This window comes from Oryzias latipes, chromosome 1 (genome assembly GCF_053564925.1).
Source record: "Oryzias latipes strain Hd-rR chromosome 1, Olatipes_Hd-rR_3.1".
Taxonomy (NCBI): Eukaryota; Metazoa; Chordata; class Actinopteri; order Beloniformes; family Adrianichthyidae; genus Oryzias; species Oryzias latipes.
The window spans coordinates 41,700,463-41,719,536 of record NC_136237.1 but is presented as its reverse complement, the minus strand read 5'-3'; the positions used below and the strand labels follow the sequence as shown (position 1 = coordinate 41,719,536).

General features: G+C 39.5%; 2 protein-coding genes and 1 pseudogene across 3 annotated transcripts; all 3 read left to right on the top strand.

Annotated features, from left to right (window-relative positions):
• The first annotated feature begins 4,358 nt into the window (after positions 1 to 4,358).
• On the top strand, positions 4,359 to 13,547 carry capn9 (calpain 9). The gene is made up of 20 exons (XM_004085047.5): positions 4,359 to 4,714; positions 5,269 to 5,338; positions 5,420 to 5,538; positions 6,022 to 6,155; positions 6,239 to 6,407; positions 6,491 to 6,574; positions 7,307 to 7,392; positions 8,078 to 8,155; positions 8,284 to 8,444; positions 8,558 to 8,718; positions 9,702 to 9,910; positions 10,652 to 10,688; positions 10,802 to 10,882; positions 11,266 to 11,323; positions 11,650 to 11,714; positions 12,436 to 12,504; positions 12,581 to 12,659; positions 12,866 to 12,982; positions 13,070 to 13,128; positions 13,295 to 13,547. Exons 1-20 carry the CDS (start codon positions 4,508 to 4,510, stop codon positions 13,319 to 13,321), a joined length of 2,070 nt encoding a protein of 689 aa, XP_004085095.1. The 5' UTR covers positions 4,359 to 4,507; the 3' UTR covers positions 13,322 to 13,547.
• Positions 13,548 to 15,881: 2,334 nt separating this feature from the next.
• On the top strand, positions 15,882 to 18,155 carry LOC101160134 (histone H1 pseudogene; annotated as a pseudogene). Its single transcript, XR_013656250.1, has one exon. The product of XR_013656250.1 is annotated as a histone H1 pseudogene (transcript).
• Positions 17,476 to 17,839, top strand: LOC111948080 (histone H4). Its single transcript, XM_023959543.2, has one exon. It carries the CDS (start codon positions 17,476 to 17,478, stop codon positions 17,785 to 17,787), a length of 312 nt encoding a protein of 103 aa, XP_023815311.1. The 3' UTR covers positions 17,788 to 17,839.
• Positions 18,156 to 19,074: the final 919 nt, after the last annotated feature.

Sequence of the window (19,074 nt, the reverse complement as noted above, 5' to 3'; positions counted from 1 at the left end):
ACTAATTTTGTTTTAAAGCCCTTTTTTTTAAATATCATTTAGTTTGATCAGAGTTCAGAGACTTTCACGTGTGTTAAAATGTGTTTAAATCATGGATGTAAACACACTGGACTGATCATATGAACAGGGAAGAAAACCTAAAGTGGGACAGTGACTCCGCCTCTTTGGTGTTCCAAACAGGAAGTACCTGGTGGTTATAAGTTTTTTTTTTTTTTACATACTCTTGATAATCCTCATTTTTTATTCTATATGTTTTCCATAGGTTAAGTTATAAACAGATGACTCACTAAAAGTAGGAGGAGTCGGCTCGTCCAACGTTAACATTGTTAGGTAGGGGTGTGGTCTTCCAACAAGCTCAACCCTGATTGGTGAAAGTGGTTGCCATGGAAACATTAAGACGGTCTTGGACCAATCACAGCTTACTGATGACGTCTGCTTCTAGACTTCCTTTGGTTGGAGCTGGAAGTATCAATGGATGACATACTTGGTCGCTCCAGTTCTTGCATACAGTCAGTGGGCGGGACATAAAAGGAATTTTAGGTCTACCTGTAGGCCCACCCATCTGAATCATTTGCTCTAATGTTGCACTAATCTGAGTTGTAAGAAAGTAAAATAGTTTATTAAAACCTCACCACAGTTTTCATTTAACTTTTATTTAACCAGGAAAGTCCCACTTAGATTAAAAATATCTTTTCCAAGGGAGTCCTGGCCAAGAGGCAGCACACTTTAATACAAAAAATACAAGTGAACAAACATCATTAAAACCACACTAATCATGAAAAACAGCTGCACATTATTGTTGCAGTCTCTTATGCTTTGAGCTTTTTCTTAAAAGCATTTAAAAATACCACTTAGATTAGTTTCATGAATATAAAATAGAATAATAAACATCAAAATGTTAATGTGATAATTTTGAGTGCAACATCCGATTCTGCAAAACCTGTGTCACACAGCCGCAACGTAAATTTTAAAAAAGGAGGAAAATTGATCATACGTAAATCTACGAGGGAAAAGTGAGAAACGTGGTCTTAACATGAAATTTTTACAGATGTATTAGGAATGAACCACCTTAAAATCAAGGAAAAAAGGTACGAATGCACCAAGCAAAGACCTCATAAATCAACGTAGAACATGAACCGTGTGATTATTGTGCTGTTTAGTTTACATTCATTAGTGATTTTGCGTCACTTATGTAATTTTAACATTTGCGTCGTATACGCGATATAAGAGTTATACATCAGTGGTTCATGCTTTAAAAGTCTGATAAACATGGAATACCAGGTCGGGGAAACACACACTTGTGTATGGATCTCGCAAAAATCACGCACAAATGCGTATGTAATAATTGTGTGTAAACGATGTAAAATACATATAAAAAAAGTTTATGAAGTATTTTCCAAAGTGTGATAAACAGCTGGTGATTTTATTACCAACCAACCAGCTTTTTTCATAACTTCATTACTTACTCAACCAACAATGAGTAAGTAAAAGAAGTTCAATTCAATTTTATCTGTAGAGCCCAAATTCACAACAACAGTCGTCCCGATGGGCTTCATAATTGAAAAAGTAAAACATAAAATCAAAAAGGATCATGAATACATAGAATTTAATAGGATAATACTAAACTGACTAAACTAAGCTGGACACCCCCCCCCTTCTCTGAAAGGAAAAACTCCTTAAAAAAACGGATTCTGGAATTAACTAAGAAATCTCAGGGGAGGGATCCTCCCCCAGGACACACAGGCGATTAACCAGAACTCTTAGAGAAGAATTAACTCATCTAACTCTACAACTACACATTTAAAGTCCAGCAGACGAGCTTCATCCAGATGGAGTTGGGGGGACGGCCGGGGGCGCGAGTCGAGCCGGAGACAGGATCCACAGCCAGGTGTGGGAGCAGGAGCAGAGACGAGGTACACGCCCTGGTGGATCCTAAGTAAGTTAGATGAATACAGTACAATAACAGTAATGATGTTTAGTTTGAGTCTTAATGTGGTGAAGTACTGTTGTCAGATAAATGCATCTAGACCTTAAAGAAAAACACAAGAAGAATCAAAGTTACGTATGCACAAGGCAGAAAAGCAAGTGTGATGGAAGAGGTCCGCCACGCTTCTCTTCTCAAAGGTCTGCTTCTCCCAGTGCTCCTTTTAGGAAGAATTCAAGTAGGAGGTTAAGTTTTTCGAACAAAGACAAAAGTTCATTATGGGGGGGTCGTATAATGAACCATTTGGCAGGATTCTTAATTCAAACAGTTTTCCTTATCAGCTAAGGACAGTGTGCAGTAAAACCCCCTCAGCCTAATTTGGGATGAGAAGCAGATGAACAAACACACAAAGATGTTTCTAAAAAGGTAAAAATGTCAATCTGAGTTAACATTTAAAATACATTTAACCAAATACATTTAAACAATTATAATAATAAAACAATTTCTTTCACAACTGTCTAGAAAGTTTCAGTAAAATGTGGTTGCAAGACCATTTGGTATAAATACCCAGAAATGCTGAAGGAACACCAGCCAAATCCAATACTCTTGTAAAACTTTATGACATATAAAAAAGTGGATGTAAACAAAGGTGGCGCCCCACAGATCCACCCTGCTTTTCCGCAATGACAGGAATCCAGTGAGTCTGTCACAGGAATGAAAATGACATTCCTGACACCAGTGAGTGACAGACTGACAGGGTGTAGTCGACACCACACCCAAACCATCCGCTTCAACGCAGACACCAGACTCTCCTGGATTATCTGGAGGTTTGTAGTTGGAGTAAATCTCCAGCGCTCAGTTTTACGGCTCTTTTGCGGATTTGTGACTTTGAACGTCTCGTGAAAGTGTTGAGACGGTCCTGATCCTCCTAGAAAACATTTTTCATGTTTACATCTGTTCACTAAGTGCCAAAAAATACAAACTGTTCTTCAAATCTGATCTCCACTTTTGTTGAACATTTTTCCTCTTTTTGTCATAATGTATGTTTTTTCAGACAGAGTTTGAAGACACTCACTATGTTTGTCATCGTCACATGTACAAGAAAATTTCAAAAGAGATCAGTCATTCATTAAAACAAAATTCATGACTAGAAAAATGGACAAAAAGTTCATTGGCCAATAATTGAAATCAATAAATTATTAAAAAAAATAAAAAATAAAAAATAAATCAATAAATTATAACTGATTGATTTTCAGCTAAATAAAAAGGAAATATGTCATTAATAATGAAACACATTGAATAAGAGGGTTGCATTTGTTAAAAACCAGTATAAATAGTCATAAATATAAATAAATTTAACAAGCATTCACCATTGCAAAAATCCAGCAGGTCCAGATTTAAATTTCTAACGCTATTTTTTTTTTTATCTATGTTTAAGATGTTTATAGTTTTCTCACTGGAATCTGTAGTGTGATGAACCAGCAAACCGTCCAGGGTGAAACCCGCCTTCGCCCTCAGTAGCTAGGTAGACTCCATCGACCTTGTGACCTTTGTTAGTCGCTGAAATGTGCTGCTATTACTCAGTTAAGACAATAGTAGTACAATGATCCGGACTGAACTGAGTTACTAAAATGCCCATTAATAAACATCTTTTTGGAATTTTGTGACAAATTAATTTAAGCACTGGGACTAACAGCATCATCAGCTGGAAAACACGGATACAAAAGATTTAAAAACGTTTTCTCTTTCTCCTCCTCTGCTGTCTTTGCCTTTTTTCTGTACATGTGAGGCAAACAGAAAGACGTCCAATCACCAAGTCGGGTCAGTTGCAGTTGTCTGAAGCTGAACCACAGTGAGGGACGAGTGTCGTGTTCACTAAACATGTGATAACCTTTTTATTTCAAACAATATCTGAATAAATTAGTATGACTTCCTTTGTTAAGAAGAAAACATGCAGGTTTTAAAGTTTTTACCTGTTATATCAAAGACATTTAACTTCAAAAAGTAGCAGTACGAAAAATACAATGTTTCTGTATTATTTATAGTTTTAAATGCCAAATGAATAACAATTATATAGATTATATATGTTTAGGCTGGCTGAATCGTTTATGTATAGATTCGTGGAGCATTTATGAAGATGTGTATAAAATCATATGAGAGGAAAAGATACACAACTCTATGTTTGAATCTGTGTGTGTTTGCGTGACCCTGTCCAGCGTGAATTACCCTCCCCCCCCCCCCCCGCCCAGCATCAGTGGAGGTTCCAGCATCCCTGTGGAAACAAAGCGGATAGAATTAAAGACTTTCAAATCGTTGCAAATCTCAAATTGTCCTCCAATTTCTAGTGATCTTTTCTGCTGATGTCTTACTGTAAATCAAAAGGATCTACATTCTTTGGAGTTTTAAAGTGAGAACATGAAGCAGCATTCAGACCAAACCCATTCAGTGTGGGGAGGAGAAACCAGTTTGTGTTTGGAAGGCGTGCACCCAGCGGCCCTACCCTCCTGACAGACCTGCTCCGCAGAGACTCCATCGCGTCTCGCCTCTCCGCTCCACTCGCCCACCTGCTGCCAGAAGAGGAGGATGCCTCTCCAGTCCACTCTGTCCGGCAAGAAGTCCAGCTCCGTCCAGGCTGAGAGCACTCAGTGGGATGGGAAGACGTTTGAGCAGCTCAGGCAGGAATGTCTGCAGAAGGGGGTTCTGTTCGAGGACCCGGACTTCCCGGCCGTGGACTCGTCCCTCTTCTATAGCCAGACCGTTCCAGTTCAGATCCAATGGAAGAGACCAAAGGTACGTACGACGTTCTGCAGTTTGGTTGCTGGGTTTCACTCAGGATGACGGCTCATCTGAATGTTTTTGAAAGTAAAGATACGTCTGTTTCATGCTCCGGGTACAATATGACAGGAGAGGGAATTGTGTTGATTAGAAAGTTGTGTTTAAACTGGCAGCAGAAGAACCAGTTCTGCTTGAAAACTGTGTAAATAAGAGCGTTTACAGACTGGTCACCATCATGCAACTCCATGATCTGCAGAAGACGGAACATATTGATTCAGTCAGACCTTTACCTGTAACACGTCTCAGTTGTCCAGAACCTTAACGAGTTTGCCGGGAAGTTCTCCACCCATGTTTGTGGTTTTTTACTCTCCGTTTCTATCTGGGGCGTTCCGAACGTCTGCCGAACGTCTCGGCTGCCGGCGTGCAGGTTTGTGTCAGGTCTGTTTAAATTAAGACCGGCGTCTGAATCAGGCCTCTGGAATGTGAACACACCTATCAAAGCGCAGCTCTCACCTGTCTTGATCTTAAAAGAACCTGTTTCTTTTCCTGTTTTTCTGCTTGTCTTGCAGGAGATCTGTGAAAACCCAAAGTTCATCGTGGGAGGTGCAGACAGAACCGACATCTGCCAAGGGCAGCTGGGTGGGTTTCAGAGGTCACTTCCTGTCCTGCATGCATGTTCTTTACTCATTTAACAACGATGGTACCTGGTTGCTCTCACAGGTGACTGCTGGCTCCTGGCGGCCATCGCCTCGTTGACTCTAAAAAAAGATGCCATGGCTCGAGTCGTGCCCCCCGACCAGGACTTTGACCACAACTACGCCGGCATCTTTCACTTTCAGGTGCCTCATCGATGGTTGAACACATAAGGAAATGAGTCTGAGCATCTCAAGGACATAATTTACAATATTTGCTGTGCAGCAGAGAAAGTCTGATCAAAAAAGTGAAATCAAAACCAGAAAAGCTCAATTGAAAGGAAAGGCATTTTGGAAATGTTGACATGACAGAATTGGTTTTCTTTCTCAGCTGTTGAAAGTAAGTTAAGTTAAACACAAAGTAGTGCATTCATAGTTAAGATAAAATACCTATTGTCATTTTAAAAGCTAAATTTAAAAAATCTTTCTTTGGTTATTAAAGGAAATCTAATTCTTGCTGAAATTTCCATCATCTTCTGTTGCAGCAGAATCCTCAAACTGAACGGTCATTCCGTCACTGTTATCATGTTTTCTTTCTGCATCTTTTAAAAAAAAAATCCCAGGTTTTGTACCAAAGAATGTCACAATAATTAGGAATAATTCACCGTTTTGTGGTTTATTTTTTTTCAGTTCTGGCAACACAACAAATGGCTGGATGTGGTGGTGGACGACAGACTGCCGACTGTGAGGAACCGCCTCATCATGCTTCACTCCGCCTCCAACGACGAGTTCTGGAGCGCCTTGCTGGAGAAAGCTTACGCCAAGTAAACGTCACGGTGATTCTGACGAGAAGTCCATACCTCATCACCGTTTACCCTCCGTGACATTCTGTCTGTTTTTTTTCAAGACTGAACGGCAGCTACGAGTCCCTGAAGGGCGGCAGCACCATGGAGGCCATGGAGGACTTCACCGGTGGAGTCGGTGAGATGTATGAAACCAAGAGTGCTCCAGAGAACCTGTTCTCCATCATGAAGAAGGCCCTGGACAGAGGCTCCATGATGGGATGCTCTATTGATGTAACTTCCAGCGTCTTTCCTCCTTAACATCTGTGGATTAGCGCCTCCTTCAGGGCAGCCTCAGAATTTCTGATTCTCTCCAGATCACCAGCTCTGCAGAGTCTGAGGCCAAGACGAGCACGGGTCTGGTGAAGGGTCACGCCTACTCCATCACAGGCATGGAGGAGGTAAGGTCACCAGGGTTACCCAGGGAACTGGGGCAAAACTTTAGGCTGCTGGGGAGGGTCACCTCCATGCAGACTGAACATTCATTTGAGCCCTGAATCCATCCCAAACATCAGGTCTCCCCAGGAGCTTTGAGAAGATCCTCTTCCTGATTTATTGATGGCTGTTAAACCCTTCTTTAGTTTGTGCTCTGTGACGACCTGGAAGCCAAAAGCATCTGTATATTTTAAAACAGAAGTTTTTTTAATAAGTAACACAACTTTGATAAAAAGAGAAGATAAAATAGAAATATATCCTGAGCAATTATTTGAGAAAAAAAGTAGCATTAGGAAAAAAAATCTTTAAATTAGAACTTTTTAAGTTTTCCCCCCAAACTAACTCCTTTTATTACTCCCAAACAAAATAAAAGACTATTTTATTTCATTGCTCCAGTATTTCTACATGTTTATCAGATACTTACATCCTTACATAGACGTGTTCTCCCTACCATGATAAAGGTGGAAAGATTTCATGTAATCCGGACACCAGTGAAGATCACAAATCATTGAAGAAAAAAGGTTCAGAGCACTGTCTGGTGGGTCTAGATGACACAACTCCCAACGTTAAAGTGCCTAGGATAGAACACGGTTTAACCAGAGTCAGATGGAAAATTACTCCAATTATTGATCATTAGTACAATGTTTTATATGTTGCGGTTTCTGATGCTTATTTTTACATTTTCTGGATCTTCTTAGTTGCAGTTCAGGGGTCAGACAGTGAAGCTGATTCGAGTCAGAAACCCCTGGGGTCAGGTGGAGTGGAACGGAGCCTGGAGTGACAAGTAAGGAAGACGAAAAAAAAAACATGAAGAGGGTTAAGAAAAACCTGATCTTCTAAAAAAAATATATCTCTGTGTAAAAATTTTTTCTTTCTGAATGAAAAATAATGAAAAGCTCCTTAGGTCAAGCCCAGAAATGTAAGGAAACATTTTGTAGCAGTACTTTGTGGTTGTAATAACTTCCTGTTTGCTACTTCTGATGCTAACATTAAGGCAAAATGCAAATTTAAACAATTAGCTAAAAAAAACAGAAAATAAGGATTTTGGTTATTGGTGTCTCTGGGAAATTTAAAAAAATAGACTGTATTGATTATAAAAAAAAAAAAAAACCAGAGCAACCCCATACCATGACACTCCCTCCTAACATATCACTACTTTTTTTTTAACTGCATCTTTCAGAGGTCACAACAATGAATCAAAACATGAAACCTGATTTGTTTCCTTTTTTCTTTTTATTGTCAATCAGGTTTCAATACGTTGACTAAAAACATTTGATGAAGAACCGCCTCCCTTGACCTGAAGCGGAAAACATTAAAAATTAAGCGAATTCTTGATTTTGACGTATAAACATGACGATCCACAAAGAAAGTTCAGCCTCACCTGCACTTTGCTAGCCATGAAAAATTCAAATTTGAGTCTGCAAATATGATTTCTATGATGTGTATAGATAACTTGATTTTTGTCTCAGTTCCAGAGAATGGAATTACATTGACAAAAAAGAAAAAGACCGCATCCTGCAGAATTCTTTGGAAGATGGAGAGTTCTGGTGAGGGACCAAGAAGGCTTTGATGGAACTTTGATGGATGGAACTTTTGATGGAACTAAAAAAACAAACTAACAGTTTTAAAAATATTTTAGTAATGCTCAGTAGTGGTTTGGTGTTTGTTACATCAGGATGGAGTTTGAGGACTTTAAGAAGAACTACGACAAAGTGGAGATCTGCAACATGACGCCTGACGCCCTGGACGACGACACCAAACGCCACTGGGCGGTCAACGTGTTCGAAGGAAACTGGATCCGTGGCTCCACCGCTGGCGGCTGCAGGAACTACATCGGTGAGATTTGCTCAGTCCTTGTTTGGCAAAACACAGCAAATTTCTGAGCGTTTGTCTTGTCCTTGGCTGCTGTCCTCTTTTTGTCGTCCAATAAAATCTTTGCACTTCCGCAGACACTTTTTGGACCAACCCTCAGTTCCGGCTGCAGCTGGAGGATGCTGATGATGATGATGATGACGTGTGCAGCGTGGTGATCGCTTTGATGCAGAAGAACAGACGGAAACTGAGGAAGGAAGGCCTGGACCTGGAGACAATCGGCTTTGCTGTGTATGAGGTCAGAGGAAAACCAGCAGCTTTGATGTAAACTTTATTAAGAATAAATGTACAATAGCACCGTCTGCAAATGGTTTCTTAATACAGTGAAATATAAATATATATATTGAAAAGTCTTAAATGGGTAATTTGTTAACCCTTAATACTTCAGAGCCTTTTTGAGAGTTTTTACTACTTTATTGTTTGCCATAATAATTTATCTTTAAAACAGTTCTTTTGTGACAAAGCTTGATGTTTAACTTTTTATCACAATTGCTTCTTAATTACAGATTTTTTTCATTATAGTAAACAATAATTACATTGAAAAAACTGAAACTGTGCAAAAAACTCAGTTCAGAGCAGTACATTTTCTTACTGCAAAAATCACAAAAATATAAATTCACTGTTTCTGTGTGTGACAAAGGTGAAAAATCCAAAGACAAATTCAAAATGAATGAATCCAAAAACAAAGCAAAGAGAAAGTCAAAACAATGTAAAAAGAAATGTGTAGAAACAAAAAGCAGGTAAAGCTCGACTAAACATAAACAATGTTCCAAAGATTTATTCCAAAGAGAACGGCAATTATGTGTCATAGCTCTTTTTTAAAATTTCAAGCCCAAGAAATGAACAAGGTTATTAAAAAAAAAAAAAAAAAAAAAACAAAAAACTGTTTTGAACCCTTCAGGTTGAAGTATTTAAACCCGAGCTGGACGTCCTCCGCCAATCAGGTGCTCCAGACAATTTGGGTTCTAATCTGCACACAAATATAGGAGGGAAAGAAAAAGAAAGACAGAACCTCCCACTGCAGCAGAAAACAAAAGAAAAAAGAGACAGAAAACGTACAAAAAACAAACAAAATTAATTTATAAATAAGACCCTTTAAAAATATCAAACGGTAAATTTCTGCAGCCTTTTGTATAATTTCTTTGTCCAGATGTCAGCAAACGGCTTGGAGGAATTATAAAACATACAGTCGTAGCAGTAATGATATATTTTGTTTTTTAGGCACCTGATGATGAGAGTCAGGTGGAAAAGGATTTCTTCCGCTATCACCCGTCAAAAGCTCGTAGCCGGACCTACATCAACATGCGTGAGGTGTCTGAGCGCTTCACGCTGCCCCCTGGGAAATACCTGCTGGTCCCCACCACCTACCAGCCCCACCAAGAGGCGGACTTCATCATCCGGATCTTCTCGGAGAAAAAGGCTGATGCCATGTGAGTCTTTGGAAAGCAACCTGACAATAGATAAGGACTATTTAAAAACACACATGTGCCCCATTTGTCACTTTCGGTTAAAGTATCTGTCAGATGACTAATCCAAATCAAAGATATTTTTTAGTCCAGCTTGAATCTTAGTGTGCAACATTCATCCTTCGAGGCGACCCCAGTCCCACTCCATCCCATCAGAATGGAGAGGAGCAGGGAGCCTGTGGCCCGCCCGGGAGATTTTCTGTTACAAATATGATCTTTTTCAAACAACATTTTAGTGGTCTTATTTGAATAAAGAAATACTCAGAAATGCAGTTTTAATCCTAATTATATCTATGTTTGTCCTCCATAATCAGAAAATTCCACAAGAGCATGTTAAAAATATTAAAAACAGCATTTTTATTGGAGTGGGTCTTCATAGGCTTTTCCTCTATTAATTGGCTCATCCAATTTTCCTTAAATCAACCAAAAACTACAATTCCCAGAGCCCCCCTCTTCACATTTAGTGTCATCAAAACACCTCAAATGTCCCCTGCAGATACCCAAAGAAGTTTATTCAGAACTCTGCAGTGGTAGGGAGATATTCAGAAGATATAAATGTTTGGTATCGATCTAATGTAAATGTTGCAACGATGGATACAATGCTAAGAGGAAGAGTTCCACATCAACAAAAGATTAACACAGTTTACACATCCTCCATCAACTATGAAACTGTGTCATGAATCTGGAAACTTTTCTGTTTCTCAGAGAGCTGGGGAGCAACGTTGATGCTGACCTGCCGGATGTAAGTGAACCTCCCGCAGTGGGTCGTCTGTGTGTGTGTGTGTGTGTGTGTGTGTGTGTGTGTGTGTCTGTGTGTGTGTGTGTGTGTGTACTGAAGCTGCTCTGTTTCTGCAGCCACCCATGCCCACCCCTCCAGAGGAGGAGACGGATGAGGAGAAAAGCCTGAGGAGACTCTTTGACCAGCTGGCTGGAGATGTAAGAGAGCAGAACCAGAACTTTCCACCCACCAGAATCTCTTACGTTCATCATTCGGGTCATTTTCTCCTGATAAATGTGACGGTCGGCTGATCGGACCTGCAGCAGAACTTTACTTTATTAGGACGTCTTTACAGCATCCTTTTCTTTTGTTTTGTTGCAAAGTTTGTGCGCATAAAAATGCCAGCAAGACATTTTCAGGACTTAAAAAAGTACTTAAATAAACCACATTTTTTACTTTTTGAAAACAGAAAAGACAATTTAATCCACCTGTGTAAAAACAAAACAGTTTGAAAAAGAACTTAAAGTATTTTGCTGTGATTTTTCTCCCCTGCGTGTTAATTTCGCAGTTTTTGCTGATCTTTGTTCCATTTTCCCTCCAGGACAAGGCGATCTCTGTCAGAGAGCTTCAGCAGATGCTCAACGGAGTTCTCAGCAGAAGTAAGTCGGTCCCAAAAAAAACTATTTCTACTCATTTCATTTGACAAAAAAGACAGATGTCACAAGAAAGTGGAAGTAATTCGATTTTCCATCCAAAAAGAAAAATCTGCTTTTTTCTTTTCTTTTATTCATTTCAAATTTTAGCCTGACAAAAGTGAGTCATTTGAGTTTAAGTTTAAGTTAAAGAAAGTTGGTGATCACAGAAAATAATTGGTTTACTATAGGTTTTCGTGTAAAATATGATGTATTTATTATGATGTATTTAGTGTGATATATTTATTATGTTGTTTTTATGATGCATTGACATGTGAATGTTTTGTCTTCAGGAAAAGAGATCAAGTTTGACGGTCTGAGTTTGAGCACCTGCCACAGCATCATCAACCTGATGGACGTATCCTTGGAAACGCCTCACATTTACACCATAACTCCTCATTTATCCCACACTTTTGTTATTTTGTGCAACGCTTTATTTTTGGAACATCGTTCAGATCGCTCTATATGATTGGTTTTTTTTTAATGCAGAAGAAACCAATATTTCCTGCTCCTACACCTGGCTGTGGATCCTGTTTCCGGCTCGACTCGCGCCTTTGACTGTCCCCACAACCACGGCTGGATGAAGCTCGTCTGCTGGACTTTTATATATGTAGTTGTAGATTTAGATAAGTTAATTCTTCTCTAAGATTTCTGGTAAATCGCCTGTCCGTCCTGGGGGAGGATCCCTCCTTCATGTGGGCACCCCTGAGGTTTCTTCGTTTTTTCCGGAATCCGGTTTTTTTGGGAGTTTTTCCTTACCGCGAAGGGGGGTCTAAGGGCAGGGATGCCAGTATAGCTTAGTCAGTTTGTTAGTTCATTTTAGTATTTTTCTATTGAACTCTTTGTATTCGTGATCCTTTTGATTTCATGTTTTACTTCGAAGCCCATCGAGACGACTGTTGTTGTGATTTTGGGCTATACAAATAAAATTGAATTGAATTGAATTGAACAAGCACATGATGACAGTGGGCAGAAAAACCTTTTTTGGACAAGACAAAGAAAACCAGTCATTTAAAGTCTTGGCTCCTGTTTAGGAGGCAAATCTTCTATCTGGTTGTTTTCCTGAACGCAGAAACCAGGTGGATAACACGGGGATGATCGAGTTCCAAGAGTTTAAGGTCTTCTGGGAGAAGATGAAGAACTGGATTGTACGGACAGCTTTATGTGGTGACATGTTTATTTGTTGTCATCAGGAAAGCTTCATATCTATCTTTTTCGTGGCAGATGCTCTTCCTGGCCTTTGACACAGACCGCTCAGGGAAAATGTCATCCTATGAGCTTCGCAGCGCTCTCAAAGCTGCAGGTGAGTCACCTGACTGCTGCCGACGCTTTGGCCTGTTTTAGTAGGATAACAGTAGAATTACACAGCTTTGGAGAATAAGTAAAGTTTTTCAAACAGTCCTTAGCTGCAGAAACAGACATCAGTTCCTCGTTACTGCGTACAGATTGTAATCTTCTCTGTGTGAACCTCACATCGCCAACATGACGCGGTGCTTCTCCTGAATGCAGGGATGCAGCTGAACAACCAGCTCCTGCAGCTGGTGGGCCTAAGGTTTGGAGACGACACCTTCAACATCGACTTTGACGACTACCTGACCTGCATCGTCCGCCTGGAGAACATGTTCAGTACGTTCACCAGACACACAATCTGAATTCATCTGACAGGATTTATGTTACCTTTCAAAGTTTATAAAGGTGGTTTGTGTCGTGCAGGAGTTTTCCAGGCTATGGACAAGTTCAAAAGGGGGCGGGTGAAGATGAACATGATGCAGGTAAACTGACAGAAAATGATTGATCTGGTATTTTATATCATTGAAAAATTTCACTCCGACTTTTTATTGATCCTTCTGATTTATTGAGCAGCACATTAACAGATTACTGCTGCTCCTTTTTGTTTATTTATGATTAGAACTTACAGAAATATTCTTCATGTTTCAGTTTCTCATGTTGTCGATGAACGTCTGAAGAGGAGCAGAAAGAAAACCGACAAGAGCAGAAAATCAAAAAGACGTTGAAATATTCTGCCATCTGTTTCAGTTTAAAAGACAAATTCTCATTTTAAATGTCCAAAGTTTGTCTGGTTTGCTTGCAAAACGTTCCTAAACCTGTGAAATGCTGCTTTAAACTGTGCTGAGCTTCTGAAACAATATGTTCTCTACTTGATACATGAAAATACAATTTATAAAGAAAAGTGTCTGTTTTTTCTTTACATTTCACATCTACATGGAAAAGTAGCAAATAAACCAAAACACACAAATACTTGAAAGGAAAAAGAAATGCACCGTTCCTCCAAAATAAGAGCATGAACATCTCAAAGTAGAATCTTATTTTAGAAAAAATTAAAATCTTCTTCCTCTCTCCTAATGTTGTCATTTTAACAGTTTATTGTAAGTTTCTGCAAATCCTTTTCATGAATCCATCCAGCTTCAGAACCGACAGAAGCCCTTTCGGGGTCAGAAATCACAACACCCACACAAAGGTGTAATTTAGAGACACTAACAAATATTTATTTTCAATATTTAGAAGCGGACATTTAAAAAAAATTGCATAAAAACAAGTAATATTTATGATGGTAATCAATCTGTGCATTTTAAACAAATATATTAAAACATTTACTTATAAAGTAATAAAAACATTTTTTTAAAAGTGTTCCACTTTTTAAACTAGAAATTGCTGGATGTTACATGAAAAGCCTAAAAACTGAACATAAAGTCTGAGCAAATAACCCAAATTAATTAAATAATAACTGGAAGAGCCTCCTGTTTTCATGTTAGCCCAAACTGTAACCCAGAATTAACTGAATTATTTACTGACTACTTGTTACGGCCCGACAGCCAAACCTGTCCCAGTCTAGGGGAAATCACAACGGGGCCAGAACATATGAAAAATGGACATCAGTATGTTTAGGAACACAGTTTATTGAGTGGAAGAAAGAACCTGTGTCCTGTAAAACAAAAATAAATCATTACTGTGCTGGTCCCAACAAAAGAAAAGAGGGATTGGAGCCTTGGCCAAAGATAAAATAAGTCAGAGAGACAACTGACCCAGCCACGGTGACCGTCAGAGTCCGCAGCTCCCAAGGCTGCCTGACAAATCTAACCAATGAAAGAAACAAACAAAGCCCGTAAATAAAGACTACCACGGTCCAACCCCGAACTGAAATACCAAAACCCAGCAGTATAAGACTGCTGAGGACCAAGAGGGGATAAAGAGAGAAACAAACCAACCAGCACAGCTCCAACTCAAACCAACTGCTCCTCAGCCTCCTGCTCTGCTCTCTCTGGTTGAGGCCTCCTCTGACTGAAATACCTGGCAGGTGAGCAGAATGATAGGGGATGCAGCAAAGCAGCAGCAGCAGCAGCAGGAAGACGTAACACTACTGAATCAATTATTCAGAAAATAATTTGGATAGAACCACTTCTGAGTGATAATATTAATTGTACATATGGGTTCTGAAAGAGTAAATAAAGAGTGGATAGAACAAAATTAAATGTTAATAAAATCAAAATTGGAAAATTCTATCTTGGATAAAGTTGCCTGTTATTTTTTTTAAATCAATTTTCTTTTTATTTATTTTTTTTATCACAAACAGTATTTTATTTAGAAATATAAAACTGGTCGAAATACATATTTTGGATTAAATAAAAAAACTCTTATATTATTGTTGAGGTGCAAACAATGGTTTTTGCAAGAAATTTACATTTGATGCATTAGAAATAATACTATTATAATATTATAACAGAGATCTCAACACATTGCTAAATCAAGTTATCATTCAGATTTCTGGCAAAGATTTTCATTAAATTTTAACTGTTTTATTTTCATTTTTTTTGGGGGCTGAAGATTTCTTAACACTTAAAAATATCGGATTAACTTTGATTTTCTAGAAGCTGCATGAGGATCTGGCTGCTGTCTGTGAGCAGCAGGACTTTAGTTTGACATAATTTAGTCACATCTGAACTCTAAGACTTTTTTTTGCTAAAATGTGAACAAAAATCTTCTCTGAGGTAATAAAAGATGAAATCAATACAGATAAATTCAGTTTGACATTTTTTCATCAGAGCAAATGAATTCCTGCAGCCAGCTGCCATGTTGGTGTGTTTGTTGTCGCATATTAGATTAGATTTTAAATAAAACAACAATTGACACAATTCTGTCGTTTATCTGAACATGTTGGTCGATTATAGACATCATTTTCAAAAAGTTTAAATGTATTTAAAAGCGTTTAAGGAGACAGAATATTCGCTAAAGTCGCTCAGCAGCGCTCAGCTTTCAGAGGTTTGGGTGACTTTTGAAGGCTCTATTAGGAAACTGGCGGTAGATTCAGAGCTGGACATGAGCTTAATCTGAAGAGACTCTTGTCCGCTGTGGACTGCTTCATCTGGAGTTTTTGGTGTTGCTCCAAAACAGATTATTTACTCTTTTATCTCGAGGAAGAAAACACAAGTTCCGCCATTCCGCCTGCACGCGCGCGCGAGCCGCCTCTACTTGAGTCTCCACGGTTCTCATGGTGTGTTTAACTGCAGCGTCAGCGCTCAGACTTCTTCAAACTCAGTCAGGATCGTTGATCAGCGACAGACCAGACAGTAAAACAAACATGGCAGAAGTAGCTCCAGCTCCCGCCGCCGCTGCGGCCAAAGCCGCCAAGAAGAAGACTTCCAAGCCGAAGAAGGCCGGTCCCAGCGTCAGCGAGCTGATCGTCAAAACGGTGGCCGCTTCCAAGGAGCGCAGCGGCGTGTCTGCCGCCGCCCTGAAGAAGGCTCTGGCGGCCGGAGGCTACGATGTGGACAAGAACAAAGCCCGCGTCAACACCGCCATCAAGAGCCTGCTGACCAAGGGGACTCTGGTCCACACCAAGGGCACCGGCGCTGCCGGCTCCTTCAAGATGAGCAAGACGACCGAAAGCACGAAGCCTGCAGCCAAGAAAGCCGCTCCTAAAGCCAAGAAGCCCGCCGCCAAGAAACCCGCAGCGGCTAAGAAGCCCAAGGCAGCAGCCAAGAAGCCCGCAGCTGCTAAGAAGTCTCCCAAGAAGGTGAAGAAGCCCGCAGCAGCGCCCAAGAAAGCAGCCAAGAGCCCCAAGAAGGCCACCAAGAGCCCCAAAAAGAGCCCCAAGAAGGCGGTGAAGAAAGCCCCCGCAGCCAAGAAAGCTCCCGCTAAGAAGGCAGCCAAGCCCAAAGTCAAGAAGACAGCAGCCAAGAAGAAGTGAAGAAACATCCTCAGAATTCTGTAGAAACAAAGGCTCTTCTAAGAGCCACCACTTCTCCTGTCAGCAGCTCATTCCTTTGGTTTCAGAAAACACAGAACAAATCAGTGCAAATATGAGATTAGTTTGACAACTAATTTGCTGATTTATATCAATCTAAAAGGTTTGTCAGTCATTAAAACACAACTAAGAAATGTTCCACCTTATGTATAAACGTAGATCAGTCCATCATTAAACATAAACCATAAACTAAAAACAATAATTAACAGTTTAAACGTGTTTGTAAAAAGATACATTTGTTTTAAACAAAATGAAAAAACTCAAACTACAAAGTAATACTGCGGAAGTAGCATAAATGTTTACAATTACACTTTGATAAAAAATGCATGATTATTGTTTAGGTCTGCACACTACAGTTTTTAATATATCAACTTCAATCGGGATATGTTTTAATTTATTAGAATTTAGAGACGTTACTGTTAGCAACTGCAAAAGACAATGTTCAAAAAAATATTCTTTACAGTTATTCAAAGTTCCAAAGATTCAAGTAATCATAAGAGGACAAAAGACAAATCGATTTCATTACTAAATTTAATTGTGAATTATTGGCATCTTGTGATTTTAACATGTCAAAGGTTTTTTTAAGTGGATGTTAAACTGTCTTACATTATAGTACTGCAGAGCTCCAAATTACTCTCGATAGAGTTCAGTTTGTTATTGATGTTGTCACAATTTCTCTTGTTGGCCACCTGGAGGTGCACAAGAGCTAAAAATCGGGACCTGGGGATAGGAGAAAAAAACAACACATAGAAGAAGAAATCAGACTTTTGTCTTCTAACAGGTCCTCAGATGAAAAATATATCTCAGAGAACATTGACCTGAGCTTCACTTGCGACTTAGCTCCAAATAACTAAGAATGAGCGGAAGAGGAAAAGGCGGGAAAGGACTCGGTAAAGGTGGCGCTAAGCGTCACCGTAAAGTCCTCCGTGATAACATCCAGGGAATCACCAAACCAGCGATCCGCCGTCTGGCTCGTCGTGGTGGAGTGAAGCGTATCTCCGGTCTGATCTACGAGGAGACCCGCGGTGTGTTGAAGGTTTTCCTGGAGAACGTGATCCGTGATGCCGTCACCTACACCGAGCACGCCAAGAGGAAGACCGTGACCGCCATGGATGTGGTGTACGCTCTGAAGAGACAGGGACGCACTCTGTACGGATTTGGAGGTTAAATCACTGATCCGCTGTCTGCAGACAACAAAAGGCCCTTTTAAGGGCCACTAACTTCTCTCTAGAGCAAAGAATCTACGTTCGTTTCTCTCGAACTTTGCTGAATTCCATAAACAAATAAGGTTCTCAGTAGATTTTTTTTGTCATAGGCACGCTAAATGAACCTGCAATGTTAAACCAGCCACCTCCCATTTCATTAATTCTTACAGGGTGTCGGATGAGCTTCCACATAACCACAGTCCTGTGGCCAATTCAGGTATTCATTAAACTATAATCCTATCGTGTATTACTCGCATGTTTTCAAAATTGTGTGCCTTGTCTAGGCTACCCCACCTTGGTGGGACACAGCCTTGGTAAATAAAAAAATAAATGTATTCAAAACGTCAAATATAAATAAACCAGAACCACCAGAAGATGTTCTACAGTCAAATCAGAATTTAATTAATAACATCTATGGCCCCAATACTTTATATATTTTATTTTCCTTGCCAGTAAGTAGATTTTGTCCTATAACAATTCACCAACATGTTTCAAAGTTTAATCTGCTTACAGAAAGTCATTGGACAGATTTTCGTTTTGACAAACCTGCATTACAGTGATCCCTTGTTATAACGCGGTTTACATTTCACGGTTTTGCTACTTCACGGATTTGCATCGTGCATTGTGTTCTGCATTCTGATTGGCTAAAAGGTCACTCCGCTTCTTCTCTACCTGTGCGTCAATAACGTTGCAGTTTAATATGTACACGTACGTAAATCAGCTTGCCAAATTAACATTACGTACGTGCAAATTCTCTAGCAATTTTTAGTTTCTCTAAAACCCATAGAAAAAAGAGCGACAACAACTATGAGGTGCCGTGTAGGACATAATTCAGAATTAGCATTCACATACACATGTGAAATCTCTCACATACACATGTGAAAATGCTCTCACATACACATGTGAAAATGCTCTCACATACACATGTGAAAATGCTCTCACATACACATGTGAAAATGCTCTCACATACACTATTCAAAATGCTCTCACATACACTACTGAAATTTTCGACAAAAACGGAAGGCATTTCAGTAGAAACGGAAGTTGGCTGATTATCGCGAGATAATCATTCGTCTGAATCATTCGAAAATGGCAGCCGGTTGCGCAAGGAAAACCACCGAAACGTGTAAGTATATTAAAAAATATCCAGTATCTGTTGTAAAATATATTTGTAAATACTTAAGATGATGTGTTTAATATGTTAAATTCCTCAATCAACAACCTAGATTGTTTTGAAGCTCATCAATTTC